At 39.8% G+C, this 16,446-nt stretch overlaps 1 protein-coding gene across 4 annotated transcripts in view; it reads right to left on the bottom strand.

The window, feature by feature from the left end:
* The window catches only part of LOC124286414 (arylsulfatase B-like), a 121,323-nt gene that overhangs the window by 82,273 nt on the left and 22,604 nt on the right, over nucleotides 1–16,446 (bottom strand). The window contains exons 3-13 of one of the 4 annotated variants that reach the window (XM_046722787.1): nucleotides 14,327–14,378; nucleotides 13,191–13,294; nucleotides 12,061–12,167; nucleotides 10,866–10,930; nucleotides 9,719–9,820; nucleotides 8,995–9,058; nucleotides 7,706–7,803; nucleotides 6,893–7,032; nucleotides 6,035–6,093; nucleotides 5,622–5,733; nucleotides 5,406–5,444 (exon numbers count right to left, since the gene is read on the bottom strand). The exons of 1 other annotated variant lie outside the window; for it this stretch is intronic. In XM_046722787.1, the coding sequence (XP_046578743.1) occupies nucleotides 5,406–5,444; nucleotides 5,622–5,733; nucleotides 6,035–6,093; nucleotides 6,893–7,032; nucleotides 7,706–7,803; nucleotides 8,995–9,058; nucleotides 9,719–9,820; nucleotides 10,866–10,930; nucleotides 12,061–12,167; nucleotides 13,191–13,294; nucleotides 14,327–14,378 (942 nt within the window). Of the gene's footprint in view, nucleotides 1–3,437; nucleotides 3,700–5,405; nucleotides 5,445–5,621; nucleotides 5,734–6,034; nucleotides 6,094–6,892; nucleotides 7,033–7,705; nucleotides 7,804–8,994; nucleotides 9,059–9,718; nucleotides 9,821–10,865; nucleotides 10,931–12,060; nucleotides 12,168–13,190; nucleotides 13,295–14,326; nucleotides 14,379–16,446 lie in introns of those variants that run through there. 2 more of the 4 variants (XM_046722785.1, XM_046722786.1) reach the window with 2 other exon arrangements.

The raw sequence follows: 16,446 nt of genomic DNA, 5'->3' as shown, positions 1-16,446 counted from the left end.
ATCTCCCTCAAGCTGTCAAAGTAACAAATCAATCACTAAAATTAATCTCCATATTTGCCATACCCATCTTGCCAGTTCTGAAAAACATACAGAAATGAATGTTTTATTGAAATTTTGTTTCAGATTATGACACATTAACTTTATATAGGAAACTAGATGTTAACACTTTGATGGTCTTGCAGACTGATCATTACAATGTCATATTTATCATAGTCACAGTCACACACTGTCTTACAAATAACAGTCTTTAAAAATGCATAAAAGCATTCAAAGTTTCTAAAACAGACTTCTTGGTGAAGCATAAGGTAATCTTATCTCATATATTTAATGCTCATCTGAATGAATCAGGAAAGAAAGATAAAAAAGAAATATATTTAGTATTAAACTGTCTTTGCAGTAACAACATAAGTCTTTTAAGAATCAGCTATTTAGAAAGACATATAGCAAACAAATTTTTAGGGAAAATATGAATTGTTACTCAAAATATAATCTTACAGGTCCTAATATGAGCACAAAGCAAATCTAGATGAACAAAGACCTACCAGAGATAACGTTTATTTTCAAATTTGTATTGAATTGTCTTTGCAGTTACAGAATTTGTCTTTCCAATAACGACCTTTGACAAAAATTAGTATGATTGCATTCAGACAAGAAAGTGTAAAACATGTTTCAACCTCAGCATATATAAACCTTAGATCATTACCACAAGTCAACTGTTAATGACATTGACATTAAAATAAAAGAATATGTGACTAATCAATATTGATGTTTCTTTGAAGTAACACTGAAGGTCTTTCCAATAACAAAATAGCTGTTACAGAAAAGACTGTTATATGAAAGACAAATTGTAAGAGTAAATTAAGAGAAAAATAATGACTAGTCCCTTTCCCATTTCAGACAACATTCTTGTGTTATAATTATGGTTCCAAATGCAAAGAGAAAAACATATTTGTGGAAAATTGGGTATTTTTTTATAATTGATGTTATCTAAAAGACACCGATAAAAAATACTCGCAAATGCTGACCTTTTCAACTTGATTTTCTTTGAAAATTTTGTCTTGAACTCAACACCACATGTTCATCACTCTCAACCAGAAGTTGTTAATAAGCATAACATGTAGTTCCACTTTCACAGGATGAGGGATCATTAATTATTTCATAATTCTATGGAACTGTTACAGGAAAGACATTTTTCTTGTATACAAGAGAAACAAGTTGTTTTTTATATCAAAATTCAGCTTGAAAATCATGAACATCTACCAGGAATGGGAAAAAGGTCTATTCTTTTCAACCACTCCAGAAACAATACCTTCTTAAATAAAATTTAGTGCGCAGCAGACACATGATGTTTGGTTTTTGCACCTGGATACATGACAAAATGCATGTCCCTTGTTACAAAAAGGAAAAAAATAAACATTATTTGGTCCTTTTGTTTGTGATAAAAATTCCCAAGTAAGATTAGATATTGGCAATGAAGGAGAAATCAGATTTTTAACACACTGATAAAATTTGACGGTTTTATTGAGGTTTTAATCCTGATACGGGAAAAAGCTGCATCTTTTGAGAATGACTCACTTCAAATGTTGGCAATCTATAGCCTGATTTTATATTGCATTGTCATCTATAGTTAAAATGTTTTTGAGTTAACTACTAGTTTTAAATTGAAATCTGTAATTAACTAGTTATTTTACTGTTCTTCGTTGACATCGTTTTATAATTTACCTTTAATTATGAAATTATAACTTGGTTTTAGTCACGGTATGGCTGAAATATTGCCGATGTGACTTAAAATCTTAACACATTCAATCACTCTACATCGACAGATGTAAAGATCAATTTATGAAGAACAAATCAAACTCCTAGATCAGTCTCTGTCATCTTATCCACACAATCAGAAACAAAACACTTAAATGCGTGGACGCATGTTTCCCGAACAATATTGTAATTTGCTACTTCAACAAACCCATCCTATCAATGTCCAGATATGTTCTTCTGAGTATTCATATTGAAGAAATTAGCGTGCTTCCTTCGGAATTAATACAGAATTCATAATTGATCTTGACCCAACTAATCAGCGCTCGAAAATGCGGTATTGCCTCGCCTTAAATACAGACGAATATAATAATAAGCTACCGGCCAAGAGAAAGTTATCACCTTTAAAGTAACTGTATAAAAAACAAACGCTGGTACAGATTTGAACCGAAGCAGAAAAATAATCGCCAGAAAACAAAATGGCCCCGATAACTACGCAGCCGTCCGAAAACTGTACGAATCGTACATTTTCCAAAACGTGAAAAACCTAATTGTGAGACATTGGTCCAAATGCACAAGCATGGTTGTGGCATAAATACCGATGTTAGACAGAGCAAGCATGCAGTAACCAAAAACATCACCACGAATATGCCAAGACTTACCCAAGCGCAACGACACAGGGCGATCGGTATGGCCAATATGGGGTTTCACAACCACCAAACAGATCCACAAGAGTCAGCTATAACCGGCAGATCCACCTCTGGAACAAATTGGTGACGGCGATAGCACTAGGACACGCTATCAGCAGACGAACAACCCTTTGACGACTTGGTATGACTGGTATACGAGCCTACCGCCACTTCCGTGGAATGTCCTTCACGCGTCTACACCGTCAACGCAGACTGCAATGGACACGGACTGTAAGTCCATGGCAGCGAGGCGACTGGTGACTGGGAGAGAGTGCTCTTTATAGATGATGTCGATTCAGAAACGATGACAGAGTTCGAGTTTTTCAACGTAAAGGAGAGCGGCTGGCACCAATGTACGTTTGTGAAGTTCATCAGTTCGATGGAGGAGGTGTCATGGTAAAGGACAGCATTTGTAGCCAGTGAAAAACAAGACTGGTTACCATTCGAGGAAATCTGAATGTCCAGTGATACAGGGATGAAGTGTTGAGACCTTTTGTGGTACTCTTTATTCGACAACCGGGTTTATAGCATCATAGACCACAAGCGTGTGTCTCGAATAAGCGTCAGGCAAGTTAGATTTAAATTTCTTACGTTGGCAGCCCTCCGTAAAACTGACATGTCGTGCTGTAACTGAACACGATGGAGCAACTGTGGGATGAAGTTAAACGACGTGTGTGTCAGCTTCAGTATACGCTACAGACCCTTGCACAACTGCGGCAAAAAGGGAGAGGGAGGAGGATTCTACAGAACAGAATAGTGGACCTGTTCAATCAATGCATTGTGCTGATACCATGCTTGCCTGGCCCAAAGTCACAGGACAAAATGTATGGTTGTCTGGTTGAGCTATCACTTGCTATTTTCCGGGCCTAAATTACACGACATAATGGTGAATGTCTGGCTTTTTGGATTTCCTTGTGCAACGCGATAGTACAAACGACGTAGCTCTGTACTGACATATACACGTTGGCTCCCGTCTAAGCAAGAGTAAAACAAATGAACGATTCAGTCATCTTTATTTAGATTATGGGTGTATGTGAAAACGTATTCTGAAACAAGTACACATTTTACACAATACAACAGGTGTTCTAACACCATCCGGGGGACCACACTCCACCCCAGTTTTTGGGATCACCCTTGGGGTCTCTAGGGGGGTAGTGTGCCGGCACCATGGACTGTCTCCACCCCTCCAGTCTCTGCTTCATGGAGGCCAAGAGGTCGGGAAACTTGGTCGCCAGGTTATGGCGCTCAGTCGGGTCAGCTTGAAAAGGCACGATACATTTCATTCGGTAACTTCAAAATGCCGCCACCTCAAAATCTATTTAATACTGCGAGTGCGAAAGAGTCAAAACATTAGACACAGTGACATCTTTGTACGTCTCTATGGGTATCTTGGTGGAATATACCTCAGACATGCGCAGTAGCCAACTGATGAGACAAGCTGATTAGGACCAATTTGCTTAATTAGTGTGTGCCGCGAGGATTATTCTAACATTGCCGGTGGCTGACGGGATCTAATTTCTAAGGCTATGACCGAGTACCATAACTATTTCCATAACCAAACAATGGGGAAACATACTAGTATTTTATAATTCACCAGTTTTCGGGGAATAACTTATCTGCGTCGCGAATATTATCTCTGCTCGACCAGGCTGGGATCTTGTATCGAGACATGATACGTTATTAATGAGAACTAGGGTCCTAATTTTTTATTTCAACAAAATAATTCCAGTGTAATTTTTGAAGCAGATAATTTTTGTTTTCCCTCGTCTGAAGCATAATTATTTTGTTTTTAAATCCCAGACACTCTACAGTCACCCATTTGACACAAAATGAAGTGTAATCACATTTTTCTGGCAATAATTCTTAGTGACTGGTCATATATTATAGGGGTGAGTTTGCTGGCTGGAACTGTATGACATTTTGCTGACAAATAGTAATCTTGTTAAATGATATGGTCTATTTTTAAATTTATTTTGACCTCAAAACGGTGCCTCAGTTTCGCTTGATTCTTCTTCTTCATCTTCAGTGGAAGATTGTCTTGCAAGATGTAAAATCGGATCGTATTGATACGGTCTAACATCCATTTCAGAAATAACATTAGGAACATCTTTTACTGCTTCAGAATCCACGGACGCTGTTAAGTTGTGAGGTAAAATCAAAGAGGAAGCCATCAGCAATAGGCACTTATGACGTCATGTCATGTGATACCCCATCTGCTCATTAACTGTCGGGTGTTTCCGTAATAGGCGGAAATACAAGTACGTTTTTGTGTTTTTATTGCTATTTTACAAACATTTTGTTCAATTTTAATCACGGAAGGTGACTTTTAGAATATCCTTTACAATATATCAAAAGTTTTGTTTTCGTTCGTATTCTCCTTTAATCGTATAATATGTGTCATTTTGATGTATGGCTAGATTGGTCTAAATTGCAAACACCTGAAGGGATGATATAAATACAGCTAGGGTCCATGCTGGAAGCAAATGTACTGTAAGTCCCCATGGTTCCTAGTATGGTGATCTACCTTCAGTTGTTGGCAATCTATAGCCTGATTTTATATTGTATTGTCATCTATAGTTAAAATGTTTTAGAGTTCACTACTAGTTTTAAATTGAAATCTGTGATAAACTAGTTATTTTACTGTTCTTCGTTGACATCGTTTTATAATTTACCTTTAATTATGAAATTATAACTTGGTTTTAGTCACGATATGGCTGAAATATTGCCGATGTGACTTAAAATCTTAACATATTTAATCACTCTACATCGACAGATGTAAAGATCAATTTATGAAGAACAAATCAAACTCCTAGATCAGTCTCTGTCATCTTATCCACACAATCAGAAACAAAATACTTAAATGCGTGGACGCATGTTTCCCGAACAATATTGTAATTTGCTACTTCAACAAACCCATCCTATCAATGTCCAGATATGTTCTTCTAAGTATTCATATTGAAGTAGTCTCCGGGCTTGCCGTATATCAGCTTCAGATCCCGATACCTAGGGGAGGCAACATTTATCATCACCCATCTGTTACTGTCCCTTCGGGGACGCCGGGCAAGTTATAAAATAAACACTTTCATATGGAGGTATGTCTCCTAGGTAACCCAGAATTTTGAACGTGGGTTCCATGACGAGATTCATGAGATACCGATAAACTCTGGATTGGCTACAGACCTGATGGCCGAGTCGTTCCTGAGGTCATCTATGTTGTACACAAACTCCTGCCTGTTGCTGGGCGAGTTCCGACTCAGCATGTCCCACTGGTTCACGCCATCCAAGCCGGGGTCTGAGATTACAAGCAATTAATGTCGCTCCCACAAGAAGAACGCTAAAAAGAAACCAGTGGCGCTTGCCTACCTACACAGAACAGTTACCCTTACAAAGTTATCATTTATCATAACCAGCTCAAAACAAGGTTTTCCGAGTGCTTGTAGATAATGGAAACTGGCCATACACGTTTTGTGAAGAATCCGATTCATATTGTATTATTTACAGATGACATAGAGATTAATGCATAAAGTGTGTTAAACCCAACTCACTCACGCACCCACTGGCCCCCTCACTCACTCGCTCACTCACTCACTCACCTGGTCGACCCCCAGCTAGGCGGAGGAGTGTGGGGAACCAGTCAACTGCGTGTATCATTCTGCAACACACAAAATACTTGTATTAGACACAAGAAATAGCAATTCGCCTGAGACAATATGTTTTCGATTTATGAGCACGATACTTTTACACCGACCTACAAACGACTTTCATCATACACTTTTCGTCCTTCATCATATGCACACATAACACAAGATATCATTGATCACGGAATACGAAACTTTCATAGAGTCGACTTCTGTGACGTCATTCTATTGTTTTGTTAGTTAATTGTCAGGAATGGACAGTTGATTGTCAAAACATCATTTTCTAGAGCCAACATTTGAATTACTATACAACTGACGGAACCGTTTTGTTTTGAATACTTTATTTTGTCAAAAAAACATACATACCGGGCTCAAACCCGCGCAATATGATAGCTCATTAAATCATATTTTGCTTTGGCGACACGTGATATAATGGTGTGAAATTAACTATCAGATATTTTTAGAAAATAAAATGCACAATGTCACTGCACTTGACAATAACGGACGTAAAGTATCCTTTGATAAAACAAATAGATATATAGTAGTAACATAATTTCCTTGAAGGACTCTACATTTCTAATAATTCCCGTTGGCCTGTTCTCAGTGAGGATCCATAGAAACTGTGAATGGTTTGGTACAATGTATTGTAAAAAGTAGCTCGCGACAGCAACTGCTGAGAACATTTTATATATGTATCACTTAAAAGCGGAAGTTATAATATAGACTACACATTTCTGGATTATTTTGCAAATATTGTCGACAACAAAGCTTTTTGTCCAAACAAGTCAGTCTATCATCTGTTTACTGACTCACCCTGTGTTGGTGTAGTTCAACTTCTCCAACAGCGTCTTACTGTACACGAACGCAACCCCTTTGGTCCCTCCTTCCCACAGAGTCGTCTTGGCCCCCCGGAGAGGCAGGTTGTTCGCCCCAAGGTACGTAGGACCTCCATTCTGTATCAATACTGGTTCATCATTATACATTTTGATACCGTTTTATCATTAAAGGCATCATGTTTTATGTGATTCATGAAGCCTAATTCTGGACATGGGTCGGTCGGTCGGAAAAAAACAACAAATAGAAAAACCTTATTAAAGACAAAATTATCTGAATAATGTTATTGAATCACAATGCTTTTGCGTTCTTTGGAACTGTGGCAGTGTTTGACTTAAAGATAAACATTTTATATGACGAGGCGGTACACTTTAGGTTCGAGTCGGCGGTGTTGGAATGAAATAATAATTTTATTTTTTATTTTATATATAAATATATGTACACATGTATATATAAAAAATCAAATTTATTTTATTTTTTATGGGGTTTAGCGGCAATAAAATTAGAAGGGTCGGTCGGGCGATGAGAAACACAATAAATACAAATGATGCCCTAATAGTTGGAGAATCATGCTTGCGTTGATAACATGCGTAAAACGCTCATTTATACTTAGACCAATACTATTCTTACTCATGTAAGTTACAGGGATAAATCCATTAAACTTCAATCCAAGTCTTCCAATGTTACCATGTTACTATTTGAGTCTAAATGATAACGTAAAGTCAGATATTTAATTTTGGAAAACACAGTTATGTTTTGGTGTTATGTTTCCCCGTTCCCATAATGACGCACGTCGGTGGTGAAAACGAGGAGGAGGTTGTCTATGAGGCCGCTGTCTCGTAGTGCCTGGGTGATGTTGCCGATCGCCTCATCCAGCGCCGATACCATGCCTGGCATGTACAGAAGGAATGATATAACATGGCGTCTTGCACAGTTTGAGTGTGTCAGAGATCAAACCAGTGGTCAACAATGGCCTGGCATGTAGAGAAGAAATGATATAACATGGCGTCCTGCACAGTTTGAGTGTGTCAGAGATCAAACCAGTGGTCAACAATGGCCTGGCATGTACAGAAGGTATGGTATAACATGGCGGCCTGCACAGTTTGAGTGTGTCAGAGATCAAACCAGTGGTCAACAATGGCCTGGCATGTACAGAAGGAATGATATAACATGGCGTCCTGCAGGGTTTGAGTGTGTCAGAGAGCAAACCAGTGGTCAACAATGGCCTGGCATGTACAGAAGGAATGATATAACATGGCGTCCTGCACAGTTTGAGTGTGTCAGAGGTCAAACCAGTGGTCAACAATGGCCTGGCATGTACAGAAGGTATTGTATAACATGGCGTCCTGTAGAGTTTGAGTGTGTCAGAGATCAAACCAGTGGTCAACAATGGCCTGGCATGTACAGAAGGTATGGTATAACATGGCGTCCTGTAGAGTTTGAGTGTGTCAGAGATCAAACCAGTGGTCAACAATGGCCTGGCATGTACAGAAGGAATGATATAACATGGCGTCCTGCAGAGTTTGAGTGTCAGAGATCAAACCAGTGGTCAACAATGGCCTGGCATGTACAGAAGGAATGATATAACATGGCGTCCTGCAGAGTTTGAGTGTCAGAGATCAAACCAGTGGTCAACAATGGCCTGGCATGTACAGAAGGAATGATATAACATGGCGTCCTGCAGAGTTTGAGTGTCAGAGATCAAACCAGTGGTCAACAATGGCCTGGCATGTACAGAAGGAATGATATAACATGGCGTCCTGCAGAGTTTGAGTGTCAGAGATCAAACCAGTGGTCAACAATGGCCTGGCATGTACAGAAGGAATGATATAACATGGCGTCCTGCAGGGTTTGAGTGTCAGAGATCAAACCAGTGGTCAACAATGGTCATGAGCGATGATGAAACAGGTTCACTGATGAATGGAATCGATCAGTAGTCAATGGATGTGATATGAATTGGTTCTGGTCTAAAATGAACCAATGAACTTAGCCACTTAGACTACCCAACCCCCTGCATCAGTCAACTGCACACAGCGAAGTCTGATATTCCAGCATTCCATGTATAATGCGAAATGAATTACCACAATAGGTCCTCCGCTGTTTCGTCCTGATGGTCTTGTACATATCTTCAAATCGTTGAGGAACCTAAACCAGAAACCTTGTTATTCATCGCCAATAGGCGCAAGATAAATACCTTGCGGAATTGACCTGGTTTATAAATATTAGCGATTTGCTGTTCGGGTTGATAAGGTATTTGCATATGGTTTGCTATCACCGTCTGCATTCTGTATACCATCTTCTGTCTTACAGTAGTACTGTACGCTGTGTGTATATCTTCCAGAGCCTCATAGCTGTACTCAACAATATGTGCATACCACTTTGTACCTTACAGCAGTATTGGACGTTGTGTGTATATCATCCATCATCTTATAGCTGTACGGTCCCATAAGTATGTACCATTGTGTATCTTACAGCAGTAGAGCACGATGACTGTATCTGGCTTTCTTTGCTGTTTAATGCTGCTCAGGTTTCCAGGATCCCGATCCACAAAGCGTTCTTAACGTTAGGACCTGTCGTAACTCTATAGTTTATCATAGGCTTACGTTTTGTATCCAGTACAAAAGTGCTTGAAGTTCAGTGATTGACATCATGAGCATCTATCCACGCACCTGGTCACGATGACATGCATTAAACAGGTCACTGAGTCTGACCTCCCTATATTGTTAGTTAATCGCCTATTACGACAAGCATGGGTTGCTGAAGACAAATTCTAGTGATGGGTCACGATGTGTGTATCTGAGCTACCTGTAGTGGTTCGTGGACAGACTGGAAGGGCAGGTACAGGTACAGGGGTTTGGTCTTGTCGTGGGTCCTGATGATTTCTTCAGCTCGCGATGCAAACGTCATCTGAAGCAAACAATAAAATGAATCAACCGTATACAGTATATATACACTGGGTGGTCATCCATGGATTTGGCAGATTGTACAATGGGTAAATATTTATGGATAGACTCGATAGATGGTAATTGCCATCATTCGTGACCAACTCGTGTCGTGTCAGAGAATTATAGCTCTTTGATATTCTAACGTAATTATTACAAGCTTTTCCACCATATATTTCCAAATGTATATTTCCAAATATTGTTTAAGAATAACAAATGGGATTTGTTTTATTGAATATGCAAATAAATAATCGTTTTACAGCTACAATAAATCCCAAAACAAATCCCAAATATTTAAATGGATACGCTGAACAATGAATGACCACCCAAAACGTCAGACTAAAATATTCCAAGAGATGAGAAATATAAACCGAATGTTAAATATCAAAGTTGGTTAGTTATATATAGATGTAATATTATTGTTTTGAAACTCGTAGCGATTTATGATTATATTTCCTAAAAATGTTGGTAAGCGCACTTACAATCTCCCAAATAAGCCCACAAGATGTCAGAAATACACTCAGTTGTAACCATGACAGTCGTTATGTAAAGAAACGCATGTGCGTGTATTTGAAGCTCTCACCATCCATGACATTATCCTTATTAACAACTTCACGTGAGGCAACACAATTCTGTTAGCTACGTTCTTTGTACTTTCAATATGACGATATATTTTTCATGAAACAATCACATAATGTTATAAACGATTTAAGTAGTCGGGATTATTTTTATCAAAGCACCGCAGTTATTACGCGATTTGATTGGATTGCCACGATTCTTTGCTTAATGGCGTACTATTCAGGAACAAGTCTTCTTGTAGGCCACGGAAAGAGGCGAGTAGTTGCGAATTTAACCTCCATGTGTCCATCTGTTTTCCATCTGTTTTATATACAAAAAAAACATGAAAAAAATGAAAGCCCCTTTTTGATCCTTGCCTCTGTAAAGCATAATGTTTGACCTCAGTTGGGCGATGTAGTGTTGCTCACTCTAATGCTTGCTCAGTGACGTACCGCGGAGTAAGGTCCACTGTAATTTTTGGCCACTGTTTTATTAGACCGGAAGTCAAACCCGTCATCTGCAAACACAAATACTGCAGTGAGATCAAACTAAACATTTACACAGAGGACGAAAGATGCAACTTCGACGTCATGCAGCCAAATATATGTTTCATAATGATAAAACTTTCAGCACGTCACATTATCCAGCATCTGCATTCAACATTTGGTGACTTAGCCCGTGTGTATATCTATTGGTCAATTGTTTACAAGCAAAACGTTTGACGAAGGCGGTTTTATATATACTAGAGACTTCATAGTGGCAACACCGAGGCACCCTGAGTGCTTCCTGCTTGTTAGAACCGGGCACTGGGTGTTTAGCCTCGTGTCTTGGCTGGCCGTGTGCCCACGTATTCTGGACGATGATCACGATGTAAAATACCTGTTCTCCCTGGCCCGTACCTGGATCGTTGCTCCTGCTGTAAATCACTGGATTGTCAGGTGATTGACAGAACTCAGGTGTTTTCTAACAGCTGTTATAGTTTGGATATTGCTGGCTGAGACTTAAAACAATAGACCAAAAAAAAGGGGGACATCGACTTCAGATTCATTGTTGCATTTTCCTAGATGATTCCTTCATCACTCGGTATTAATCATCCTCGATAATCTCCAGGGTGTACGTTACGATTACTCTCCACTACACCTTGGATGCATCCAGGGCTTTCCCGATTATTTTAATACCTCCCTTTGCTGGCTTTTTATCTAATCAGGTGTCTACGCTGGGATGTTGAGCGAACCAATCACAACTCACTGTCGGTTCTTAAATTATCTAACCGTTTAAACTTGGCAACACAATTGATGCAGAGGTACTCTGAAAGAGGTAGAAGGAGTTCTTTTATATATATTTTAAGGTTTCAGATCTGTCAATTTGTCTGTATTATTTTCCCCAAAATGTGAGTGGCACTGCGACCGCTATCTTTGTTAATACTGGCAAGCTTGGATGTAACGAATGCTTCGTTGATTGGCTACTGTGAGAATGCGGAGCCAGCAAAGGGAGGTAATATAATTATCGGGCCAAGCCGTGGATGCATCCAGGGTATAGTGGAGAGTGGTCGTAACGTATAACCTGGAGATTATCGAGGATGGGTATTAATGTGGTACCCAACATACAGGTTTCTCTCTAAATGTAGTCACCAACATCCTTCCCTACCTCTGACGTGAGTGTAGTAGCCCTCTGCTCCATTATAATAGCCCAGGAACGAATCGAAGCCACGCATTGTAGGGGTGTATTTCCAGTTACAGAACCCGAGATGCCATCTAATAAAAACATTTATTGCTTTTACATTCCTAGTTCACATGCAAAGTATTGATGACGATTGCGTGACCTCAGTGTTTGTTTGTTGTCCAAATATACCTGTTTTCCATTTCTAGTACACTAGTACCCGTGAAGGTCCGGGTTAGAATTGCTGTTCAGTAACCCATGCTTGTCGTAAGAGGCGACTAACGGGATCGGTTGGTGAGGCTCGCTGGCTTGGTTGATACATCTCATCATCATATTCCAATTGGGTAGATCGACGCTCATGCTGTTGATCACTGGATTGTGTGGTCCAGACTCGATTATTTACAGATCGCCGCCATATATCTGGAATATTGCTGAGTGCGGCGTAAAACTAAACTCACTCACTCACTCTAGTACACTAGATGATGAGGAAACCTTCTATCATCTGCCACACATCTGTAGTTTTATTTTCTATTTAAGTTAAATATTTCCTATGATTTTTTTACAATTATTCCATGCGGTATATGAGTAGGCATATTATCAGTGACAGTTGTTTTCGAAAGAATTAAAACGCTATTGGGAAATTTCAACAGAGAGCCTTTATCGATATATAAGCGGCGTAAAACCCAACTCACTCACTCACTTTATCCATATGATAAAGAAAGTCTAATGTTCACAACAACTCTACAATTCAACCTCTTTGTCGGGAATTAACAGCAACGTATAATAACTATAGATAACTTAGATTGATGTATATCATAAAAAGTTTCTTTTCTATGCTACATTGTGTTTGTACACAAAAGGGATTACAGGTGCTCCAGTCGAAGCAGGCCTCGAAATTTACAGTGAGTTGCTTCCCCTTAGTCTGGCCAAATCCGATGGTTCGAATTCATATTTTCCGTCAACATGATGCTTGATCCGGTATGTTAGCACCCTATTATGGTCAAAGATTTCACTCCAATGGTAACTGTCCAAGAGCTGCGTCATTTCGGCTTTTTTTCCAAAGTGAGGCTCATGCCACGTGATGAACCATTAACCGCAATTAACCCCACACAACTTACTTGCCCACTGCGTGTGTCGCATAGCCGAGCTCCTTCAGTTTCTGTGGCAGTAGAGTAAAGTTGGCGGGTACATACCCCGGTATCAGTGGGTGGATAACTTCATGCTGAAATAAAGCATACACTTCTCTCAGGAGCAGAAACAAGCACTGAAGAAGATTACAGTTTTGAGTGACTTCCCTGGAATAGTAAATGAGACTATTATTACGACAACCTTTTAACCATGTTCTGATTCTGGCTCAGCAATATGACCGTGATTTGGAACTTAGGTTATGGATTTGGAAGTCAGTTCTGAAGATAGAACGGCTACATATTGGACTTATGTCAACGTTTCAGTAACATGCATGATGAAAGAACGTTCTCTCGTCTTTGAAAACCGAATAGTTTATTAGTTGTCGCATGTGAGAGGGAGTTGGGGTCGGGGATTGGTGTTTTCGTAGTGACAAAGAATGAGATCAGGGACTAGTGTAGACTGAAAGTCATGTTAAAGATAATTATTCTGATTGAGGCTGAGGCGCATTTCCGGAATAATGACTGACTGACTGAGTATAGCTTTACGCTGCTGTTAGCAATATTCAAGCAATATCACGGCGGGGGACACCAGAAACGGGCTTTACACATTGTGCCCATGTGGGGAATGAAACCCTGGCCATTGGTGTGACCAGCGAACGCTTTAACCACTTGGCTAACACCCCGACACACACACACACACACACACACACACACACACACACACACACACACACACACACACACACACACACACACACACACACACACACACACACACACACACACACACACACACACACACAAAACACAAACACACACACACACACAAACACACACACACACACACACACACACACACACACACACACAAACACACAAACACGGAATAAAGACACACGTTATCAAAGTAATCCACTGTGTATTAATTGCATAGATTGATGCTCGATGTTGATCACTCGATTATTTACAGACCGCCGCCATATAGCTCGAATATTGCTAAGTTCGGCGTAAAATTAAACTAACTCACTCACTCGTCCAGTGTACAGTGTACCTATGGTTGCAGAGAAGCATCATGAAGATGCAATAGAACATTTGTCTATTTGAGAGTGAGTGAGTGAGTGACCCACCTGTAGCCCCGTGTGGTAGGGGTAATATCCAGTCATGAAGCAGTTTCGGGACCTGGAAGTATAATAAACACCATCACGATCACTAGCACAGTAGTACAACTGAATATGCAAATATATTTGTAAATTGTCGGTTCTAATACGGTTTGATTAACGGGGACATGGACTTTGAAGGAGACACGGACCTGTTACAAGTCGAAACGATACATAAATAAACATGGGACGGCAAATTGTGTGATCCGATGGATGTAAATGTTTCTGTAACACTGATATTGGATCATGTGTATAGTTTAATGTGATGGTATGAATGTTTGTGGCACCATCTTAGGTATACATATAGAAAGAAATTAAGCAAAGAACATTTTGCATCTTGCTGTATAGCATGATTTTGTTAGATATTCTTTGCACGTGCACGTGCAATGCACATGCAATGCCATATCCCCAACATTGTAAAAATCAGATTTTAACTGAAAACATGTCACACTCTCTCCTTTTCAATTTGGATTTAATATTCAGTACCGTAATTGTCAAAGCACGTCGTAACTTGTCAGACGCTACAAGGTGGCAATTTATTGGCATGCGAAATACAGGAGCGTCGTTCAGATAAACTGGACATCCAGTTGGGCGCAATCATTCAAGACTGTTGAACAACACCGGACTATCAATGACGTTAAAGATCTTCCAAGACCTGGCAGACCCCTAAAGACAACACTAGGGTAGAATAGAGCATTATTGAGACTTGCTAGGTGCCGTTCATGGGACTCAAGGCAACAGTGGTTATCAGGGAGAGCCATTTCCTGCAGGACCATCGGGAGTCGGCTGAAAGCAGCAGGATACAGGGCCAGAAGACCCATCAAGCACGACTTGCCTGGGGTAAGCAACGTGTTCGCTGGAACATTGCATCATGGCGGAGAGTTCACTTTTCCGATTAAAGTAGTTTCTTATTGCATGTGGTGGATGGTCGTTAATGTGGCTTGAGACAAAGGAACAACGCTATTGTTCCCTCCAATATCCTTTGGGTGAATCATGGTATGGGGATTGTCGAGAAGCATCCCTATGCCCGGATTTCAATTTAACCGCCACTCGCCCGGTTAAGTGAGGACTGTGTTTTCTCTGATTTGTTTGTACTGTGGAATATGGGTTATACACGATACAAGAGAGCACATGTTTTGGTGTTTTGCGTTGGAGTTTGATAACCACTTGACTAAGAAGTGCCTTGATAGATTTTTCAGGGATGGATTTCCTTGGGTTACAAGATGGATATCATAAGCATTCGCGGTACCTTAATGGACCTCGGTATCATCAGGAGATCCTTGAGAGGGCTGTTGTTCCACATTTTGATAACCATCCTCTGGTCACAAGACCCATATAAATGGATGCAATGCCAGGCCTCACAGTGCATGTGCCGCCACTCAGTAACAGAATGTTGAAATGAGAAATGAAAGAGTATTTCTCACAATCAAATCAGGAGACTGAACCAAGGAATGAGGAGATGTCTTGAATCAGTTGTTCGTGTGCTGGGAGATAACACCAGGTACTGATGGAAAGTCAGTATTTAGACTTTCAGGTCTTAGAAATATTCCTCAGTTCCGTGAACATGGTGTGCATGGTACTGAAAGGTTGGTGCAAGAAAAGTGAAATTCGTAATGTTTTTCCATGAAATAACGTCATATTCTTAATCCGTACCATCTTCCAATAATAAAGATTATGTCCTGGGAATCATTCTCCTTAACCCTTTCTTTCCACTACAACATTTATATGGTACTAAACATATTTATGCACCAGTTCATTGAAGTTGCTCAGCATGAGAATTTACGAGCGTTGCTTAATTAATTTCTGTATGTGATACATTAAAATACATTTACGGAATTGCATTTATTTAACCAAAACTGAGTGATTCTTGTGAACTATCGGGGCATATCAGTTAGGAAACTTGTGTGCTTTGTACAACTGATGACAACTGAATGAATAAACTCAATGCATGTGACGTGTCGTAACCTGACTTACGGTGAATATACGTATTGTACGTATGAGGAGTTCAGTATCACTCCCTGCAGGGCTACACTGTCGTTGTGTTGTAACATGACTTACGGTGAACACACGTACTGTACGTAGGAGGAGTT

The sequence above is a fragment of the Haliotis rubra genome, unplaced genomic scaffold (genome assembly GCF_003918875.1).
Source record: "Haliotis rubra isolate DU_JTF1 unplaced genomic scaffold, ASM391887v1 Scf382, whole genome shotgun sequence".
NCBI lineage: Eukaryota > Metazoa > Mollusca > Gastropoda > Lepetellida > Haliotidae > Haliotis > Haliotis rubra.
The sequence above is the reverse complement of the archived record's forward strand: the minus strand, read 5'-3'. Positions and strand labels throughout refer to the sequence as shown.